The following is a 22701-nucleotide window of genomic DNA, read 5'->3' as shown; positions in this document are numbered from 1 at the left end:
TTTATGTTTTATGAATAAACACGATGTTTTGGAAATATTTATCAAAAGAAATTTATACTATGTTGCGAATTACAATTTCGAGATAACCTTCTTTTATTTACGAACTTATGTCTTTGATGCTGAAATTGACAACTTTATAAAAATACATTTTCACTGAAATTATGAAATCTGGGTGTCGGAAAGGTGTAAAATTATTCTTCGGAAAAGAAAAAAACAGTAGTTGAGCTAGATAAGAAATTATACGGGGGCAGGCTCCTATGGAGAATTAACATTACTAGAAACAGGCCCTTTCAGCTCGATGATATAGGACAAAGGTGTAGTCCAAGTTTATCCGCTCGCGCATATTAAAATACATTTATACGACCTTGACATTTACCAGACACATGCATGAATTATTTTTCATATAAAACCCTACCAGAATACTGTACATGTATGTATACTAGCGGAAAAAAGAAACTGTGCATGCCTAAAATGTGTTATAAAAATAAAGGTGTATGACGTAGAACAACAAGGTTTTCAGGGACAATTTATTTGTTATTTATTAACAGTTACATTCCATTTTCCACGTTATGGTATCAATAAGTTACACCCAGGAGTGACGTCAACAAAGCAGGAGTCAATACTGAGTTCACAAAGTTAATACCTCGTATGTCCACCGTTTACCTGAATGCAAGCCTGGCAACGTCGACGCATGGAGCCTATCAGACGATTCAAGAATGCTTGTTGGATGGCATTCCAGATCTGCAGCCAAATCAGCCAACGTCACCGGTTGATTAGGTAATGCCCGTAATCTGCGCTTCATTTCATCCAATACGTGTTCAATGGGCGACATATCGGGGGATACAGCAGTCCAAGGCAACACGTCAACGTTCTGCTGGGCCAGCGACACGAGCCATGTGTGGCCTGGAGTTGTTCTGCTGTAGCGTAATGTGACGTTGCTGCCCTTGCACGAAAGGAACGACGTGGGACCGGAGGATCTCGTCACGGTAACGTAGCGCGTTCAAATTCCCGTTAACAACCACCAGAGGTGTTCTCCCGTTGGCTGTGATGCCGCCCCAAATCATAACGCTGCCTCCGCCGAAAGAACGTCGTTGTACCACACACGCGTAACGGAAACGTTCTCCAAGGCGACGATACACTCTGGAACGGCCGTCACTACTATCCAGGTGGACTCGCGACTCGTCCGTAAACAAAATGCCTGCCCAATCCCGTCGAGTAAATCGCAGATGCCTTCTGCACCAGTCCAGACATGCTACACGATGACGTGGCAGAAGAACTGGGCGGATTGCAGGACGTCGCAGACGGATAGCTCGTTAAAGCAATCGGTTCCGTACAGTTCTCGGGCTTATTGGTAGCAACCCAGGGATTGTCCGGGCAGTCAAACTTGCCATTTGGAAGCGATTTCTCAAATGGACAAGCTGAATATGGTTGTCCTGTAGACGTGACGTCACACGATGACGTCCCGCACGAGGTCGATCGCCGACGTGGCCAAACTGTTGATGTCGTCTCCACAAATCCCGTATGGTGTTGCGATGGACATGAAAACGTGTAGAGACAACGGCTTGGCCCATACCAGCTTGAAGCATACCAATAATCCGGAGGCGGTAATTTTCATTGATCCTCGGCATAGCATTAATCACAAATTAAAACGTTATACTGCTGTTTTTACTGTTCACTGGTCTCAACAGAGTGACCCAACAGTTGAAAAATAAACTTTCATTGTCGAATTGGATGGCTGGACGAGAAAAACGTGCAAACTGGTCAACGCCTATAGAGATCAAACTGCACGAGAAAAACTGTCATTGACACAGATAGTGTGTATGTGTCATAATCAGTCATGTGTGTGAATGTTCATGTATATACAGTTGGTAATACATGTTCTTTAACAATTCTCCGCATGCAGAGTTTCTTTTTTCCGCTCGTATATATTTGTATATTTCAGATGTTTCATTGAAGTTGAAAAGACATATATTTACAGATTTGTACTGTATACAACGTATGACGCCATCTACAATGAACATGCTCCTAACAAATTGGTGCAATATATATGCCAAAATCAATTATGCTGTCTGGACCATAATTTCAGTTTAAGAGATACCAAACACAAATGACCCTATTCATCAAATTACATATCCACTAACACCTGATATTAAATTATTATACCTCAACTCTATAACAGCGAATCTGATTGTAAGATAACTGCCGAATGACGGGATAATGAAACTTCATGTCACCCTCACGTCACACTAAAGTTTTCCCGATCATATTCTCCTTATTCGGAGAGCTTCCTTTGAAACATTGTTAAGTGCCACAACAACTTTGTTCCGAATGACGGAAGCAGACGAATCGTTACTATTTTAGAGTTATGCCTGAGGAGTTCACCTACTTCACTTATCCGTTTTTTTATTATGTTCTTTATCGCATCAGTGGCGGATNCAGCCTGAGAATTTTCTTTAAGGATTAACTTGAATTTTGTTTTTATGTTATGGAGATTTAACGCAAAACAAGGAGTGTACTCTAAATAAACCATGATTAGAGTACACTCCGGTTTTTTTGTGTTATAGCTACATAACATAAACAAATATATTCAAGTCAATCCTTATCATTTAATCTACTATACACAATCCCTGTGTAAATCCACTTTTATTGATGGACTCTTTTATCTTAGAAATTATTACGCCGCTGTATCAGCCAATAAAAAGCGACCTTACAAACGGCGACGTCTTTTTTTTACGTTATGGGCTGATAACATAAATTTTAAAGCCAATGAAAATGGTTGTTAAAAATGTATGTGAAAAAGTGTTCTACATAAGTTAAAAAGATTTTCTTCTTTAGGTCAATACATAACATTCCACTTCAGTTAAATTATTTTCCCCTTAAATGATACTTAATGCAAAACAAACACGTTTATTTACCTGAATATTGAAAGGAAATTAAGTTAAATTTTGGAGTAGATTCTTTTTTAAGTCAAGTTAAGATGAAATAGTATTAAATGTTAAAACTAGATGGCAGAAATAAGCCACCGTAAGATAATGTAAATTTACCAAACAAATTCGGCATTCACTCAACTTTCAATCTTGTGCATGTGCTTGGTTATTCACCCCAGCCAATCTCTTAAGGCCGTTTTCGTTTAAACGGTCAAACCGATCGGACCACAGTTGTTCGTTTATTAATTAAGGTCGGACCTAGTAATCTGATGCTGCATTTAGGCGAGCCTTGACAAAGCCTTGCAAGGCCTGCATAAACATTTGCAGGTTCGCCAGGATTTATAACCGAAATTATTACATTTATAAACGGTCAAATCGGTTGTTCCGCATAAATGAACAGGCCCTTTTTAATATATTGATTGATTTGTTACCTTTTCTGATAACTTTGTAGTGAATGTATGTGAACCACGGATAGCAGGGTCTAATCTAATTCCGTGTGTGAACTTGAACATTCGAAGAGAATAGACATACAGTACCTCGTACAAAAACTTTTACATCATTTCTTGATTACAACATTCATATTGTTACAAACAATGTAAAATATACAGTATATGCGGTGTATAGGTGGCGACAAAAGCCCAATAGGTCAATTTATCGCTACCGGAATGTCCCGGTTCTACCGGACTGTAGTTAGCGCCATGCGTTTCACTTCCATTCGAAACATTCACTCTGGAGTAAGGCCTACCTGTCTCCTCCAACATGTCAAAACGGCAGAGTGATGCTGAATTTGAAACAGCAAAAAAACATAAACGGACAAGAAAAGCAGCAAAGAATCAGTCTTACTTGTCCAGGGTCAACTACAAGGACTTCCAAGTTACAGTAAAACCTAGTCTTCCTGCCCTGAGTAGAGTGTCATTCAGAGTGGAAACACCCACGGAATGTAAGTAAAACAATTGTTTAGGGTTTTAAAAGTAGTTACTGACGTTAGGCTGGAATGGATCGGTCTTAGACTTTATGGATCTGTCCACACTTACGTGTTATTTGTTTAATTTAAATTCATTTCCTATTGATAAACAGTCTAGGCTACAACAGCTTGAATTTTAAGAGTTAAAAATTGGTAGCAGGTTAGCGCTATTTCTACAAAAAATACCCGAGGGATCTTTCTCAAATTTCACGTGAAGGTTACCAAACGGTGTCGGAGAATTCCACGTTTTCATATAGCAGTGCGCTCTGGCCCCACACCAGACATAAGAAGAAAACTAAAAATATCTCAATAACATTCAAAGACCATACGAGACTGGAACAAATTACCATCTGACATCGTTAATGCACCCACTTTCAACTCTTTCAAAACATCTCTTTCCGGGCACAGCTATAAAATTGAAGATGCAGAGTAATAACGGTAGTGACTTCAACAGACTTTCCTTATAATTTATCACTTCTCTTCTTTTCCCCCTTTACCGAATAAGCTTTAACGGTGGGGGTTTCCCTATCACTGGCTTGCTGGACGGACCTCTCCCTCAGCCTCTCCTTGAATCAAATTTTCTTTCTACTCCACTTTAGTGCTGGCATACAGTCGGGTACGTGTAAGTCTTGCCGGGCGGGATCGCCCCAATCACTTGCTAGCTCAGACTATATCTGCTAGAACAAACCCAGACGCGTCTTATCCTTCCCCCTTCCTTCAATCTGTTACCTTGTCCTCTGGATAACTAAGTAGATCATTATCAATTATTATGTCATGTATAAAGTATGTCATTTGTGCTGCATAAAACCAATTTTGTGACAAAATCCTCAATTAGTTGAAGGTGGTCAATATACAATATATGCTAGAACTAGAACTAGAAATCCATATATGTCAAAATGTGTAAGTCTTGTTAGGGCCAGAGAAAACTGTCACCTGGTTAAAACACAAGCCGCTACATATGCCTACCAACTTGCATAAAAGGGTAAATTTCTCTATAGCTCATTTAGTTAAGCGTAAGACTCTAAGTAAGCAAGAGGTCCTGGGTTTTACTTCTAGAGGAGCCATTGAAATAATAATGTCATATGCATATCAAAGTTTGGGTCTAATCAGAAAACAAAGTTATTTTAAGCTGATGTAAGGAATTATTTTGCAAACAATTTAGTGCTAAGAGAATGGTAAGTTTACATATTATGATATTTTCGTAATTTCGCATTTCAATAATGTGATCACCAGAATATGATCCGCAGAATAATAAGACAAGCAAAAAATATGAGCTGCAATAATATACTGTAATGTCATTTACTGAATGTTATGAAATAGTTCGCACGTGGTAATGGCGATTCATATACAAAGATTAATGATTTGAAAATAGAGTCATATTTAGGAGGCCAGTAGTCTAGTGTAGGGCGCTTGGCTCGTGAGGGAAAGGTTGCAGGTTCGAGTCACGGCTCGGAACTGTGTTGTATAATTGAGCAAGATACTTTACTCCGCTTGTTCCAGTCTACTCAGCTGGGTATGAGTACGTGGTTGGGCAGTGCTGGAATTGTAGAATGCTAGCTGTGAGCGCCGAAACGACAGCACCGTCTGTATATTCCCCAGGGAGTTGAGACAGATATTGGCTGGTGCAAAGGCCTTATTAACACGGATAATAATTTATGAGCAGCTTTGAGACGACCTACGAACTAGGTTGTGATAAAGCGGTATTTAAGAACCTCGAATTATTATAATCATCATTATATGAAACAATTTGAATTTAACATAATATCGGTGGCAGGAGGTTAGTAACAACTCCTCTCTACCTGTGTCCTCCAAGTAAAACTAGAGCGCATTATATTCTCCCAGGTGTTGACCACTCCACATTGCCTGTGTCCCATGCTTCACTATATTCCCTAAGGAGTAAGCTAGTCCTCTTTATCTGTGTCCCACAGGAATAACTAGTCTACGACATTCCCCAAGACAACGTGTCAGTCGGTTCTCTTTACTTGTGTCCATCTGGTAAACCTGCAGTTCACTTCAGTCCCCCATGTGTTAGTCAGTCCTCTCTACCTTTGTTCCTCAGATAAACCTGTAGGGTTCTTCATTCAGAAATGTGTTAGCTAGTACGCTCTACCACTGTTTCCCAAATAAACCTGTAGTTCACTTCATTCACCAAGGTGTAAGACAGTTCTCTCTACATGTATCCTCCAAATAAACATGTAGTTTACTATATAAGTGTGATCCAGTCATCTCTACCTGTGTCCTCTAGGTAAATTTGTAATTCATTTTATTTCCTCAGGGGTTAGCCAGTCCTCTCTATCTGTGTCCCCAATGTAAACCTATAGTGCTCCACTTTTCCCCAGGTGTTACATAATTAGCCTGTCTTCTCTGCCTGCATCCCCCAGGTAATAGATCATTTATTTTACACAATTTCAGCATTTGTTAAATTGATATTCATTAATGCAATACTTATCTACGGCAGTATCATTTTTATTGACATTATTTTGCCAAACAATGTGATTTTCATTTTTTTCTACAAAATTCACTCCTTTTTACATAAATTTCCATTTAAAATCCTTAAAATTCTGACAGCCTATCTTTTTTTGTGGCAGAAAATTGTCTTTACTTCAAAGCAATATAACTACAAAATTTGAAGAAATTCTACTGAGAAAAGGTGACACAAACCTATTACCTAAACACTATATCAAACGGATAAGAATAATTTCATTAACACATATTAAATCTTGTAAATATAAATATCGGCTTTTAAGGGGAGATAAATGTTTTTGTGAACATTGCTTTTTAATTTTAAGAGATACGCCTACAAGGTCACATTTGACAAAGGCTCAAATGACCTATTCCGATCACATTTCGTCCATTGAAATAGCGATTAAATCATATGAGGAAATAATATCCTGCCTCGCCCCAGGGCCTGAGGGGTGAATAAAATAACCTTCAATCTTCATGGATGGAAAGGTCCTTAGGGTCATTTGGGTAATCTGCTCTACCTTGAGGGGAGGGTAAAGTTTTCTGGTTAATATAGGTATATTTTATCTATTCTCAGAAAGAAATTATTCAACCTTGGTTGGAATAGTTATGATGAGATTGAAATCAAATTGTATCATAAAGTAAGGTCCTGACCTAGCCAAGGGGTTCACCAAAGAAAACAATATTAGTAAAATAACTCATTTGAATATATTTTTACTTTTTTTGTGAACATGACAAGTACAATTTAGAAACCTCTTTCACTCAATTTTTGCTAAAATGTTTTTGTTAAATTACATAAATACGACTATTCACACATCTCTCTTTTTCCGACACAAATATTTACTTTCATTATTTCATACTCACTAATAAATTATTTGCATCATCATCATCATCATCATCATCATCATCATCATGTTTTATTGAACTTAACTTAAATACGGCATCAAGAGTAATAGTAAAGAGCCAAAATAAGAATAAAATGTAGATAAATATACATGTATACAATTTATAGAGTTACAACATATTGTAACACATTGTCAGCCATTTTGGTTTTTGCAATTTGGTTGACACCGTAACAATGCTATACGCATGTTATATAGATCTATATATTACAAACCTATCCATCGATTAGGAACAATATATTTTAATGTCACGAATACAAATTGACAATCATAGATAAGATAAACATTGAATTCACTTCAGACTATTCTGTTGTTCTGTTATGATATATATCGGGATGTGCAGTGGATAGCGTACTTGCCTTTCACTAAGACGACCGGGGTTCGATTCCCCGATCGAAGGTGAAAATGTTAGGGTCACCTGCTCGACCACGTGGGTTTTCTCTAGGTACCCCGGTTTCCTCCAACACTAAGACCCCCCACCCCCCAATTTTGTAATTTGCAAGACAATATCTTGTGTCATAATTGTTGATCAATAAATAAAATTATGATTATTTGTTTAGGATATATATTAAGTTTTGAAGAAACCCCCCCACATCATGTTCGTTTAAAAGTTAGTCATATTAGTGTAAAAAGATAGGGGCTATGCTTAAGCGTTATCCTAAATAAGAGCACTGAATAACAATACTTAGATATAATATATCAATAATACATTTACAAGTCATTTTTATAATAAAAAAACATGGCCGTTAGATGAGACAGAATGAAATGATTGAGGTCAAGCATCATTATAATTTAGGTATTCGTCTAATTTAGACAGGAAAACGAAGAAGAATGAAGCATGTGAATTTCTCGTAGGTACGGTATTCATCCTTGTTCAGACGTAGTCTCGTTTAACTAGACGCTTGATCACTTTTAATTCAAGAGTCTGGTCAAGCACAGTTTTGTGAAATTAACATCACCAGAGGGCAGTGTTTTTCCTTTCGATTCCGTACGTTATGTCAACGCCGTTTGAACATTTCAAAGAATAATGAAATTAATGAAAAGTTGTACCTGTACATGTATTCCTGAGGTATCTGTTTATTCACTATTATCGCTATTTCCACTGAATTAATATCATACTATTTGCTCTTAATGCTTTACAATCGGGTTTTTTCCGATGGGGCTATCGACTGTGTTGTGTATTGACATGGTATTAAATATATTCCTAGCTTTCCTTTGGATTTTGTTCAGATGGTGCTATCGACTGTTTGGACATCAGAGATAAAGGAGTAACGGTTTCCGGAGTATACAATATCACACTGGGCGGTAGTAAACTAACAAGGGTTTACTGTGACATGGATACAGATGGAGCAGGATGGACAGTAAGTTGTCCCATAATGTTTGCTGACTCTTTGGTATTCTTTTGTTATTTTTCGGTTTATAATTGGTTTTATACTTCAGTATCGAACCATGTCACATACTCGCTACCCCTTAGCCTGTTTGAGATATCAAAATATTGCCCTGTAAATATGGAGTAAAACCTCTTTTTGTACTATGTTTTGATATATATATAGTGACATATTGGATTAAATAATAAGGGTTAAGTTATGTGTATATAATAATGAAATTATCTTTTTACAAAACAAAAACATAAACGCATGGCTACATTATATGTACATATTCCAATCTCTACCCAGAGAGTTCGTTCCTTACATTCACTTACTTACGGAGTGTAAGGAACGACAACTCTGGGTAGAGTTGGTACTGAACATATTTTTCATTATGTTTATTATAAGGTATTTCAGAGACGTATAGATGGTGACGTCCACTTCTATTTGGGTTGGAATGATTACAAAGTTGGATTTGGGGACGTTGCTGACGAGTTTTGGCTTGGTAATATACAAATTATTAACATGTACAGTGAAATAATGGATAATCTATATACATGATCTCATATGAAAAACTATTTAATTATCTTACTTTAAAATGAAGTTCCCTTAATATAGCGTTATTAAATGATGTGCATTAAATGTACCTTAAGATTGAACGATTGGGTCTTATTTCGCCGCTATTTTAATAATACGCATTTTATTTATCTGTACTTGTATGTATATCCACTTAATTTACCCTAATATCCAATGATAAGGTTATTTACCCTAGTTTTTCAATGACGTGCACTTAATTTAAATTGATTTTTAAATATCTGCACTTACTTTTAATAATTATGTTAGAATATGTACTCAATTTATCTTAATTTCCAATAATATGCGATGACCGATGCTGTTTTACATATCAATATCATTGCGACGGAATAAACATTTTGTTTTCATTCTACCCATAGAAACTTTATTTCCTTCGACATCGATTTATCGAATGATACTATCAAAAAGTTAAACTACAATGACTTTGGATTTTACAGGAAATGAGAACTTATATCTTCTGACATCATTTGGAGAGACCGAAATGAGAATTGATCTAGAAGATTTTGAAAACATTACTGTTTACGCTGATTATGCATCTTTCTGGGTCGGGGACGAAACTACCTCTTACAGACTACATGTATCGGGGTTTTCTGGAAGTGCAAGTAAATTTTATAATCGTTTACCTTTTCTGATGGTTATATCATTTGTTAGTCATATTTTAATGAATCTATAGTTAATTGACAAAAACAGATTATGGCATGTCTAGTTTAATAGCATGCGCAATGTAATCATATCGGCATATACACTAATTTAATTTCCTTGTCTTTTGACATCTCATAGCGTTTATTTGTGTCGATGTAGTCTAGGGTGTCTTTTTCATTTAGCTGTTTTTTTTCAATGTGTATTTTTTGTTGTTGTGGTTTATCTTCTTAATTTGTGATTTGTTCTGCCAATTTCCCTTACAGAAGATACATTGGCGTACCATAATGGGTCGGCTTTCACTACCAAAGATGATGACAATGACATTTGTACATGCGATTGTGCTACCATGTACACTGGTGCCTGGTGGTACAGGAAGTGTCATTACTGCAACTTGAATGGTCAGTATCTTTCGGGAATTACCACAGAGGGCGGGAGGGGGTTACATGGGCCAAGTGGAAGGGTCAATACTACTCTCTCAAACAAATCAAGATGATGGCTAGGGGGATTGCGAACGATCTGGACATAGTAGTGCATCACAGAACTCTGAGCAGTCAGAGTTAAAAGTGAGTTGCAGTTTATCAGACAACTATGTTAAACTGTAAAATAATGGTGCGGAGGCTCTTATACAAGGGTCACAAAATATGTAGGAAAGGAAAAGCAAAGGACAAGGGTATAACAACATTTGTTCGAATGGAAATGCAGTGACTCTGAGGTTTCTTACAACTCGTACGAATGGAATATCAGAGGCTGAAAGTTTCACGAAAGTCATAAGCAATGAAAAAAATCCAAATAATTTGAAAGGTTTTTACTTCTCCATACGAAAACATTGAAAACATAAACTTGAATGGTGGTCAAGCACTCATAATTTTATATAAAAGAAAAAAAATGTTTTATAATGTTAAACCCGAACGATGTCTTTCAAGATATTACGCAAACGAAAAATCGTGTATAAAAATTACAAGGTTTCAGTATGATTGAATACAGTTCCTATTCGACACACATTAAGTTCATTGCAATAATGTTAACAAAAAATGTTAAAACTTTAAAAGAAATAAAAACATTGTATTTAGCATTGCTCTTCGTTGTTATTGATTTATCCCGAGTGTTTATAGACCAACCCTTCTGGATGTCGTTCTACATACTGTATATGTTGTTGGTTGATGTACCTATCAATGACCTGTGCCAACAAATTCTCGTTTACTTCTACAGGCAGAGACTGAAGCATGTCTAACATTATTTTTACAAATATTACAATATGTCATTGTCTTAAGCTAGAGAACTTAATGTATCTTAAATCATTCTAACTTTTGTGATATTAAGTGTGCTCAAATTTGTCAATGCCTATACAACGACGTGTGTGTCACTATCGTGCCGGAATTCATCTCACCTCTGATAAAAAGCATGACAAGAAGATATTATAATGTATCGCATCGAGTGATGAGATATCTCAGGAGTGTATATATAGCCTCTTTTACCCTAGATCTTCGCGTTAACTACCTTGTCATAAAGTTGATGATACATACATGTTAGACATCGCTAATGCACTATCAAAGCAGTTGATCTGTTGTCTACCTGACGGTCAATGAAAAGATATATAAGAAATATCTCCTCGTGAAAAGAAAAAGAAAAAATATAAATAAATGTATATAAAGGTGTGATATGTTTATAAACGAATTGCTAAAGCTACAACTCTGTGCAAAGATTGTTGAATAAATCAATTGTTCTATATTTAGGCATAGTTGACGATTTCAGCTTTGTACACGCAATTCCGAAGAATTAACTTCAGAAAGGGAAACGTTGATGCGAAAAGACTTATCTAGAATATCTACAAATGAATCCTACGTAGGATTTATTCAAGGTGTTATCCTGAGTAGATATTGTTGAACCAATTACACGAACATTATGTAAACAATATTGACACCATCATCCTATATGAATATAACATTGTTGGCGGAATTACCCCATGTACGCTGCGTTCATATACTTAACAGTACATTCTCTAAAAACTAATTTTCACATGTAGGTTTTTTTGACGCCATAAAACATTGTGAGAATTGACATGCGATTTGACAGATGCACGTACAATTTAACGAAATTATCTTGTGCAGTTATTGTTCGAGTTATTAAATGTTACTAGACATCGCTTCACGCAACTTCGCTTTTTCAGACATATTTTAAGTACTTAATGCATTTAGTCAATGTTATTATTGTTGACTAATTAACATTTTTGATAATTTGTCAATCTAAATACCGCAAGTAGGCAATTAAGAATTGACCCGATATCAAAATTGCTTAAAATAATGATTCGGTGTGTTTGTATGTGCAATTACTTTTAGGTAATAACATGTGTCCGAATTTTTTAATGCAATAACCTTATATAGGCATTGCCGATCGGTTAATTATATAGAATCTGATCTTTACAACAGTATTCATGAACGTATTGTTATGCAATAGCACTATGCATGCTTTGTTATGCAATGAAAGAGGCAATGCTGACTCAATCATCATATGAAGGCATCGTTTACACGTATCGTAAAAAGACAATATTGACACAATTGCAATGTTTTTATATGAACATTTGGACGAAATTAATCTATGTTATCGCAGTTATGACATAATCACCCTATGTACAAAGCAACTCTGACCCTTCGAAGCAAATGTTGACATTGATGTATGTAGGCGTTGTTAACACCGCTACCTTACGAAGACATAAACACAATGTTGATGAAAGTATTCCATCAGGGCATTGTTGACGATATTATTTTACAGCAATGTTTACGCTATGCAATATTAATGATGCAATTGCCATTCGTAAGCTTTTGGACCCAGAAATACATACTTTACTTGAAAACCATATGCAAACATGGCTGATGCAATTGTGGTTTGTACGAATTGGTGAGAAATATAACTCACCTTTGCTTTTATGACGCAATTAATTTACAATGGCTTAACTGAATCGTTTGCCTTATGTGAAATATTTTTACGCAATCTACCATATACATACATATATATATATATATATATGGCTTATTTAGCCATTAAAGTTGTTAGCATTGTCGACACAATTAACACAGATTTTGTTTGGGAAATCAACAATTAATGGTCACTTCAGTCAAATGTAACCGGCTGGAGTACTGTGTTGTGAGCAAGCGATACAGTATTTCAGTGAGGTAGCACTTTAAACCGTCAATAGATGGCCTCCAGCACATATACAGTGTACACACATGCAGAAATGTATAACAAACATGGATACGCCTCCTTGTAGGTCGTCTCAAAGCGGTTCACAAATTATTATCCGTGGTTACAGGGCCTTTACAACCAGCCAATATCTCCCTCAACTCTCTAGAGTGTACACAGCCGGTGCTGCCATTTCGGCGCTTACAGCTAGCATTTTACAATTCTAGCACTACTCAACCACGTATTCATTTTTGCAGCTGAATAGGCTGGAACGAGCGGAGTAAGGTATCTTGCTTAAAGATACAACACAGTGCCGTTCCGTGACTCGAACCCTCGACCCTTCGGTCACAAGCCCGGCGTCCTACCACTGGACTACCGTGCCTCCAGTCAGTGTCACAAACCTGGACCGCACCGAGGACCCTTTATACCCCCTTTTGATACATCTGGGACATATTTTGTCCTGCTCAAGAAACTCCAATCAATCTAAAAAATATCTATAACTTTTGAGCTGTGTAAGATAAAGGCTTCATATTTGGTATGCATACTCAACCAATAAAGTCTGTCGACATAACCCAAAGGTCATGACTGTGACCTTGTTACATTTCAACGTCTTCTCTGCGTAATTTTCCTTTTTTTTTTGTAAATTTCTACTCGGGTCCTCTGCCCAAATCGTGCCATAATTTGTACAAATAGTACCTGACGTCATGTCAAAGCGGAAGGTAAACTATTTTCAACCGGCGTAGGGGAGGCAACTCTTATAAATGTTTTTATAAGGCGTATTTTAGACCTGATTTGTTTTAATTTCCTAGCGACAGACAAAGGCCACCATATTGCCCCCTAAGAAATGTTACTGACCCCCTATAGTCTCATAGGGGGTCACCATGTGACCCGATTTCAACCAATCAGACAATTCTGTCCGAGGTGCGATAAAAAATATATACATTGTATATAGATGTAGCGATATTATCTACGACCAAACAATGACAAAAAGGAGTGTATACGAACGACGTAATGGTGGAAGGGGTCACCCCCCACACTGTCAAGGTAGTAGAACGAGGTCAAAGATCGAAAACCTGGGGAAATGCGACAATACCTGGATAGAAAATGCATATGAATTATTATCAGGATTTAAGTTACATGTAAAATACGGAACGTAGCAGTCGTGGTATAACTACAGCAGAAATATCATACAACACAAATGGGTTCGTTAAGTGGATTCATTACCGGAATAACGACCGGAATAAAAGTATAAAATCCCTACAACATAAAATACACACTGGAGCGAACGTAAAACCACTCAAACAAACAAACAAACAAATACATACATTTGCATGACAATCACACTGTTATTTCTTTTGGCGGTGACTACAAAATGCATTAGAAAAATATTGAAGGGGTGGTGTTGCCGCCGCAGTGGGTATGTATTCCTTCCCATTCACACAAGTAAACAAAATAAATCAAAAGATAACATCTGGTAATAAACTGGTAAAAGGTTAGCAGTATATTTTTTTCTGTTTTATTTACATCAAGTACAGCTTGCCTAAACCTTCGTTATATGATCTGCCCTAGCTGGACAGTGTCCGGCGAACGCCTTCAAGTTTATATGCGAGCGAGGGACCAAAATAATTCCTCATCTATATAAAACATTATTGTATAATGCATTTCTGCATTTTGCAATTGAATATATTACAAAGTGACTTAACAAAACAAATTTTACATATACTTTACTGAAAGTGATTTCTCTGAGCTGTTTTTTAGCATTATTTGCCTTTTTCTTCATTGATTGACCTCTGAGATACATGTAACACACTTTAATCTTGGTAATTCAACTTTTCTGAAATGTTTTGGTCAGGTCCAGGAGACAAACGTCTGGCAAAATCATACATTGACAACCAGGTAATGGGGAAATGTTTAACAGAAATGTTATTTTGAAATTTAAGTTAATTGTTCATGATGTATGAAAACAAAAGATCTTCTAAAAACAATTATTATATATGCATGAAATATATAGCAAAATGATTGAGGAAATACTTTTAGGTATAAATAATTAAAACAAACATTTTCCCACCAACACATGAACTGGAGGGTACGGTTATGATTTATATGAAGTAGTACAGAAGGGTTAAATTTCTTAGCATGTTTTGCGTACCAAATAACACTACAGTTACGACAACAACACTGCAATCCCTATACTCCAGGATACCGCTTTAAGGGGTTATTATAAAGTTGACAAAATAAACAGTTTTGTTAACAAGTACGTACCTATAGTGTGAGCATAGAAAACTCATTTACCATAAAATCAAACAAACAAAAATACCGACACCATTTTACGGACATTTAAACAGGTTTATTAGTACAGCCGTACAATGTAATTTCATTTGAAAATAACATGTTTGTTTTTCATTTAAAAAAAAAATCAAGTTATATTTATTTAAATATTGATTGGATCTTATTAAAATCCTCATACACTGTAACAGCTTGTTGTACTTTGAATTCATATCATTAAATTAATTATCAATAATTGTAAAAAGATATATAAAATAATTACATTTTTAAAAGTTGTACGGACTTGCTGAAATGACTGGATGTACAGTGCGTTGACATTGGATACTGGTGTGTGTGTTCTGTTGTTTACCGGGTACAATAATGGTATTACTTGATCACAAAATGTGTGACGAGACAGATATTAAATTTTAATCAAATATTGACAACATAATTGTCGATCGTTCAGTCATCTTACGTCAATATTTCGAATAACTTATTTCCTGAACTTTAAATTAGGCAGGAGTATACATATCACATCCTTATCGCATTTTGTAATTTATTTAAATATCTGGAACACGTGCTGAACTGACAAGTAAGACGAAATAGACATACTTACAAAGATGTATTGTGCTTTACAGCGTATTAATGTGTGGAATGTTTAGATTTTTTTTTAAAGTTTTGGCGACGTGAGCAACAGGACCTACATGTTACACTTCGGAGCCGTCTACTACCATGACAAGGACACTGTTCCTTGGTTTTCTGTTCCTAACATTTCTCAGTGACGGAGACGCCCAGGACGACACAGGCACCACTGGGATACACACGTGCGATGTCCAAAATGAACTGAATTACATCTTGGTGGGTTATAACTCACATCTGGCTCGACTTTTATGGTAGATTTCAGAGTCACCAACATGTCTGTCAGCCAGCATGCGATATTCCGGTACAATAGACATAGGCGGTACCAGCTTAAACACTAAAGGTAAATATGGTGAGATTTTGGGTTACATTTACATTAAATCGTGTTTACACTGCCACCTTTGATTCGCAAATAATTGATAATATAAATAAAACAACGGAATCCGATGATCATCTGAAATGATATATCTTACAAGGTTTTGGTTCTTTTGGAAGCGAAGGAATAATAACGCTCAAGATGAACCATTCACTATAAATATGTATATAAGTATGTAATAAACAGAAAAATAATACCGTTCATGCCATATCAAATCTGTATCAACCCTCGACGCTTCCTGATATGATAGTTTCGGGCTTACTAATTTATAGCAGATATGACAGTAATAATGAACATTCTGTTATTTTAACTTGTTTACTAGATACCTTTGTACAAGGTATGGTATCTTAACAGGTTGTACATGAATGATTTTTCTTAATGCTCTTTTTTGTTGTTCATAGAAAAAAAACGATGTATTATGTCTATATTCTAAATTCAGAACTGGATATTCTCACTATGTGTAAATTTACTAACTCATGTTATCTAAATACATGTACATGTTATGTTATATAATAAATAAGGTCTTTTGTCTCGGTTAATAATTTTGTATATACTATCTCCTCGGTTAAATTTATCGAGTCTATATAACAACTATCGACCTCGAAAAGTCAATAATAAAACAAAATAACGGAATGTAGTTTAATGGCCGTGGCATATATCTTTCAAATTTGCTATGTTACAGAGTCAAGCTCATTAGTAAGTATTACTAAAGATATAACGACTACAACTCGAACCACGACCACAGCTCCAGCCACCTCAACAACTCCAACCACCACGACAACTCCGACAACTACCACAACTCCAACCACCACGACAACTCCGACAACTACCACATCTCCAACCACCACGACAACTCCGACTACTACCGCATCTCCAACCACCACGACAACTCCGACAACTACCAAAACTCCAACCACCACGACAACTCCGACAACTACCAAAACTCCAACCACCACGACAACTCCGACAACTACAACAACTCCAACCCCCATGACAACTCCGACAACTACCACATCTCCAACCACCACGACAACTCCGACTCCTACAACATCTCCAACCACCACGACAACTCCGACAACTACCAAAACTCCAACCACCACGACATCTCCGACAACTACAACAACTCCAACCACCACGACAACTCCGACAACTCCCACATCTCCAACCACCACGACAACTCCGACTACTACCGCATCTCCAACCACCACGACAACTCCGACAACTACAACAACTCCAACCACCATGACAACTCCGACAACTACCACAACTCCAACCACCACGAAAACTCCGACAACTACAACAACTCCAACCACCACGACAACTCCGACAACTACCACATCTCCAACCACCACGACAACTCCGACTACTACCACATCTCCAACCACCACGACAACTCCGACAACTACAACAACTCCAACCACCACGACAACTCCGGCAACTACCATATCTCCACCCACCATGACAACTCCGACTACTACCACAACTCTGACGTTCTGACGTTAATCGACGACATACCTATATGAAAACAGTCGATAAAACGTCAGAATAATTCGGACTACTACCACTCCAACCACAACCACAACTACAACTCCAACCTAAACAACTTCCACAACCACCAGGGCGGCACCTGCAGAAGATATCCAATGTAAGTTACATACAAATCTGTTGTTTAAATGCTTTCTGGAGTATGTGCAATGTGTGATATGGTTCAGTCCCAAAAGCCTGTAATTCTTCTCTTTTATTAAAAAAAATATGATATTGACCGATTTCCCTCAAATTTGTTATATGGGTGTATAACAATAATACGAACAGTAAGATGACTTCAATCAACATCAATTACGACTAATAATAATGATACTAGATAAAAATAATTGAAGGTTCTTATATACCGCTTTATCACAACCTACATGTAGTTCGTCTCAAAGCGGTTCACAAATTATAATCCGTACCTGGTTATAGGGCGCATACAGACGGTGCTACCATTTCGGTGCTCACAGCTAGAAGTCAACAATTCTAGCACTGCCCAACCACTACTCATTTACAGCTAAGTAGACTGAAATAAGCGAACAAAAGATACATCACATTGCCGTGCCGTGGCGAGAACCCGCAACACTTCGGTCACGAGCACGGCGTCCTACCACTTGACTACCGTGCCTCCCTGATACTAATAAAACGAGTTTCTTATATACCGCTTTATCACAACCAAGTTTGTAGGTCGTCTCAAAGCGGATTACACATCATTGACCGTGGTACGACTGCGGGATAGAATCGGGGACTTTTGTAAAGTTTTCCGTAATGATGTTACAACAAATTGATTAAATTAATGTCATTTGCACAATATTTACCGAATTCTCAAATATGTAATCCATCAACAAAAATAGAATTATTATGATTATACAGCATCGCAATGATCTTTTTATGGCAAACTATATATGAAATGCCACGAAGTTATAGATAAAGTGCCATTCATAAAAGAAACAATGCAGCTCATCAGGGACAAAAAAGTCATAATCATGTGTAAAACACGTATTGTGCTGTTAAACACGACATTTTTTGCATGTTTTGGTTGCACAGCATGGCAGTGTTAGACAGTAACTATATCAAATACCTAGCTGTGTGTGAAACCCGCCATTGGTGTTATGTGCTCCAGCCGCATTTGAGATAGTTAATAGTTAACTTCTATTTTCATGATGTACATTTCCTATTTATGGTACAATGAAAGTGGCTTGTATCAATGTAATGCCTATAGTTTACGTCAATTTGTGATATGAAAGTGGTGTTTTATTCATGCAAACTTATAGAATATTACAAAATGTAACTTTTAACTAAGTTTGGTACGATACATCTTTGTTACTTTAAAGTTTTAAGCATTTAAGACTTGTGTTTTGTCTAGCATTTTTAGACTGTGATGACGCCAAACAAAACGGTAAAACGGAGTCTGGCCTGTATAATATATCCATGTTAACCGCCGATGAGACCTTTACGGAAAAGCAGGTTTTCTGCGACATGGAAACAGACGGAGGCGGATGGACGGTAAGTGGCAGAAGATAACGTATAATATTCAAGTTTCGTAATCATTTTTTGCTGATCTGTGAACATCTTTAAAAAGGATATCTACATGAGAACACTCTCTCAAGCAATGTTAAGACGTTCAACGTGACCTCCTTCTGGATTTTGATGTTTGGGTGCTTAACGACATGTACATAGTGTCTAAAGATGTTGGTGATCGACTTATTTTGCTATTAACGACACACAGCATCATGACGGTTAAATACCATACAACCTTCTCTTTGTGGGTGTCCAGCATGTCTCCCGTACGGCATAGATTTCTTTTATAATAATAATGATTAATAATTTGACGTTCTTACAGCCGCTTTATCACAATTTAGTTCGTAGGTCGTCTCAAAGCGGTTCACAAATTATTATCCGTGGTTATAGGGCCTTTGCAACAAGACAATATCTTTCTCAACTCCCTGGGGAGCATACAGCCGGTTCTGCCATTTCGGCGCTCAAAACTAACGTTCTACAAGTCTAGCACTACCCAGCCACGTACTCATTTACACCCGAGTAGACTGCAACAAGCGAAGTAAAGTATCTTGCTCAAAGATACAACACAGTGCCGTGACGAGAGTCGAACTTGCAACCTTTCGGTCACGAGCCCGGCGACCTACCACTAGGCTAACATGCCTCCATTTTAACCGTTAGTTGTCTTTTTGTGTTAACATCGACGTCTTATTTCCCCCTTGTGTTTTAATTTGGCGCTTGCTAATATGTTTTCTCTTCCGCTGTTGTATCGACGACTGTTAAATAATTCATATTAAAACAACAACGAAAAATAACTGTTATAAACATATTTGGTTCTTGTTTAAACTTTGTCTCATCATATGCTCATTTCGATCTTTCACAGGTTTTTCAAAGGCGCACAGATGGGACTGTCGATTTCAACAAAACTTATGTCGAATACCAAAAATGGGTTTGGAGATTCAGAAAATGAAGTTTGGCTGGATAGGTATTAAATAGTTGATTAAAATTGCCAAACAAAACTCTATATGACTAATCAGCCATGCACTGTAAAAAATATCGATTTATTTCTGAAGTTATTTAACTATGAACAATAATTTGTAATCTTCTTTCATTGCATAACAAAGACAATTTTCAAAATATTCTTGTTTACTCTCGTCGATAACCTATATTTTAATATTTTACTTATATAATTTATCCATTCAATTCCTGAATTATCAATTCGTGCCAAATGAAATACATGCATGTGTCCAATAACAAGACACCAATCGCAATAAACCTTTGTTATACATTTAAGATATTTTCTTTGTTTATTGATAGGAAACGAGATCATCTACTACTTGACATCAAACGGTAGTCATGAACTGAGGGTAGAACTAGAGGATTTCGAGTCCATCAGAACGTACGCACATTACATGCCTTTCGCCGTTGGAGATCAATCGACCAAATACAGGCTAAACGTCTCAAACTATTTTGGAACTGCAGGTATATTTACGTACCTTTATAAAAATATCATGTTTTATGCACATTTAAGTTATACGTGAAAAGATGTCACAAATTTAATATGAGGGAAAAAAACCAAACAAATAAATGAATAAATAAAAAAAACCATGAAAAACAGAGGCAAAAATAGAAAAATAGACAAACCCTGTTAAAAAACTGCCATGATGCGCATATCATTTACCTATAGTCTAATTTAAACTTGCATTTCGTGAGGTAATTTTAACCGCAGTTTAACGCTCGATCTGCACTACCAATTTGTTCGGGTTTTAGTCCGATATGAAAAAAGTCGATAAAACGTCAGAATAATTCGGACTAAGTGGTAGCATAATTGTTACTAAGTAAACATATGCAGGAAATCAACATTTGTTGCTAATTATGAATGTTGTTTAATTTATTTTTACAACATCAAATGCATCATAGATGTATCATATATCTTCACCAGGTTAGGGTATAATATGTCCGTCTCCATATCCTCTTATCATCACCCTTATACTATTGAATCTTAGACACTGATATGTATTTTATATACCTACTTTCATTCTAGACGATGGACTTGCCTATCATAATGGATGTGGTTTCACAACGAGATATAACGATAACCACTCAGCAAGAACAAACTGTGCCTTATACTACGAAGGAGCGTGGTGGTACTATGCCTGTATTAATTCCAATTTAAACGTTCGGTACCTGGAAGGGCAGACGTCACAATATGGGAAAGGCGTGATCTGGTTCTTCTTAGTGGTGATTAGCTAAGGTAAAGTTGTTATATTTCATAAACTTTTTGTAGGGTTATCTGAAACGTGCCAGTTTCATAAGAGTTTTATATGTACACTGAATTTGTTTCTTGTGACAGTTAATTTTATAATTAAACTTTATTAATTTGTACTCTTAATTACTCTGTTTATGACCTTTTTATTCGCAACCATATATATCTCACCCTAGCATGTTTTTGTACTAAATTGACATGTCCGATTGTCAAAAGATAACGCTAATGTTTCGGTAGTCATAATGCTGAAATATGTTTCTAAACCTACTGGACAGCTGTTTAAACGGGAAATAACGAATATCTTATTCACAATTTCGGGATTCTGTACTAAGACTGTATTGAGTCTTTTAAATGGAAATATATTGTGGCAGAATGTGTTACTTCTTCATTATTTCATCATTTAAGATATGAATGTTAATACACTGATGGGAACAGAAAGACGAAATCAAAAGGCGTAGTTTCATATATAACTTATGCATAATCCTTTGTTCAAATATTGATATAAAATATATTTCAACTAAAAAAGGTTGCACGCCGCGTTGCAGTGTATAAGGTACAAATCGCGGAAATCTCCACATGAAGACTTTGTTTGTTTAATTATTCGTTTGTAAAATATAAAGCATTCTTTTTAGCAGAATTGTATTTTTCAATACTGCATGATTCATTTTGTCATATGATTCAAACTTCTTTTTTAAGAATTTCTTTAATCACAGAATTGTGTTTTATGATAATGGTTTGGAGATACCGCATTAACGTAAATACTGTACCAGCTCAGCAGTGTAAATGTCGTGTTACAGTGGACATGGATCGAAGGTACACTCGAGCACGTCTTTTTGTAGGAACTGTCAGTGTAATGGTAAAATCACTTCAAATTTCAATCAAATGTTTGATTGGTGATATAAATGTCCTCGACAGGTCTATAATTAAAAATGCCTTTTCCATTGCTTAACGCTATGATTTACTTTACTCAAATAATTCTTGATAAATGTGTTGGACCAAATTTTGCTAAACCAATTCAATTAATAATAACAAAATAACATGCTGGAGCACAAATTCAAATCGATGGGATTTGAACTTAAAATAACGCACAAGAGA

At 36.4% G+C, this 22701-nt stretch overlaps 3 protein-coding genes across 3 annotated transcripts; all 3 read left to right on the top strand.

Moving 5' to 3' along the window:
- The first annotated feature begins 3686 nt into the window (after positions 1 to 3686).
- On the top strand, positions 3687 to 10847 carry LOC110453478 (ficolin-2-like). The gene is made up of 5 exons (XM_021502432.1): positions 3687 to 3867; positions 8487 to 8617; positions 9041 to 9128; positions 9655 to 9819; positions 10123 to 10847. The coding sequence occupies exons 1-5, from the start codon at positions 3687 to 3689 to the stop codon at positions 10350 to 10352; spliced, it is 795 nt and encodes a 264-aa protein (XP_021358107.1). The 3' UTR covers positions 10353 to 10847.
- Positions 10848 to 16231: 5384 nt separating this feature from the next.
- LOC110453477 (cell wall protein DAN4-like) lies at positions 16232 to 17813 on the top strand. The gene is made up of 2 exons (XM_021502431.1): positions 16232 to 16283; positions 16999 to 17813. Exons 1-2 carry the CDS (start codon positions 16232 to 16234, stop codon positions 17811 to 17813), a joined length of 867 nt encoding a protein of 288 aa, XP_021358106.1.
- Positions 17814 to 18891: 1078 nt separating this feature from the next.
- LOC110453475 (ryncolin-1-like) lies at positions 18892 to 21727 on the top strand. The gene is made up of 6 exons (XM_021502427.1): positions 18892 to 18907; positions 19210 to 19349; positions 19687 to 19708; positions 20224 to 20325; positions 20658 to 20822; positions 21385 to 21727. The coding sequence occupies exons 1-6, from the start codon at positions 18892 to 18894 to the stop codon at positions 21591 to 21593; spliced, it is 654 nt and encodes a 217-aa protein (XP_021358102.1). The 3' UTR covers positions 21594 to 21727.
- Positions 21728 to 22701: the final 974 nt, after the last annotated feature.

This window comes from Mizuhopecten yessoensis, unplaced genomic scaffold (genome assembly GCF_002113885.1).
Source record: "Mizuhopecten yessoensis strain PY_sf001 unplaced genomic scaffold, ASM211388v2 scaffold7333, whole genome shotgun sequence".
NCBI lineage: Eukaryota > Metazoa > Mollusca > Bivalvia > Pectinida > Pectinidae > Mizuhopecten > Mizuhopecten yessoensis.
Note: the sequence above shows the minus strand (reverse complement) of the source record. Positions and strands in the feature narration are given on the sequence as shown.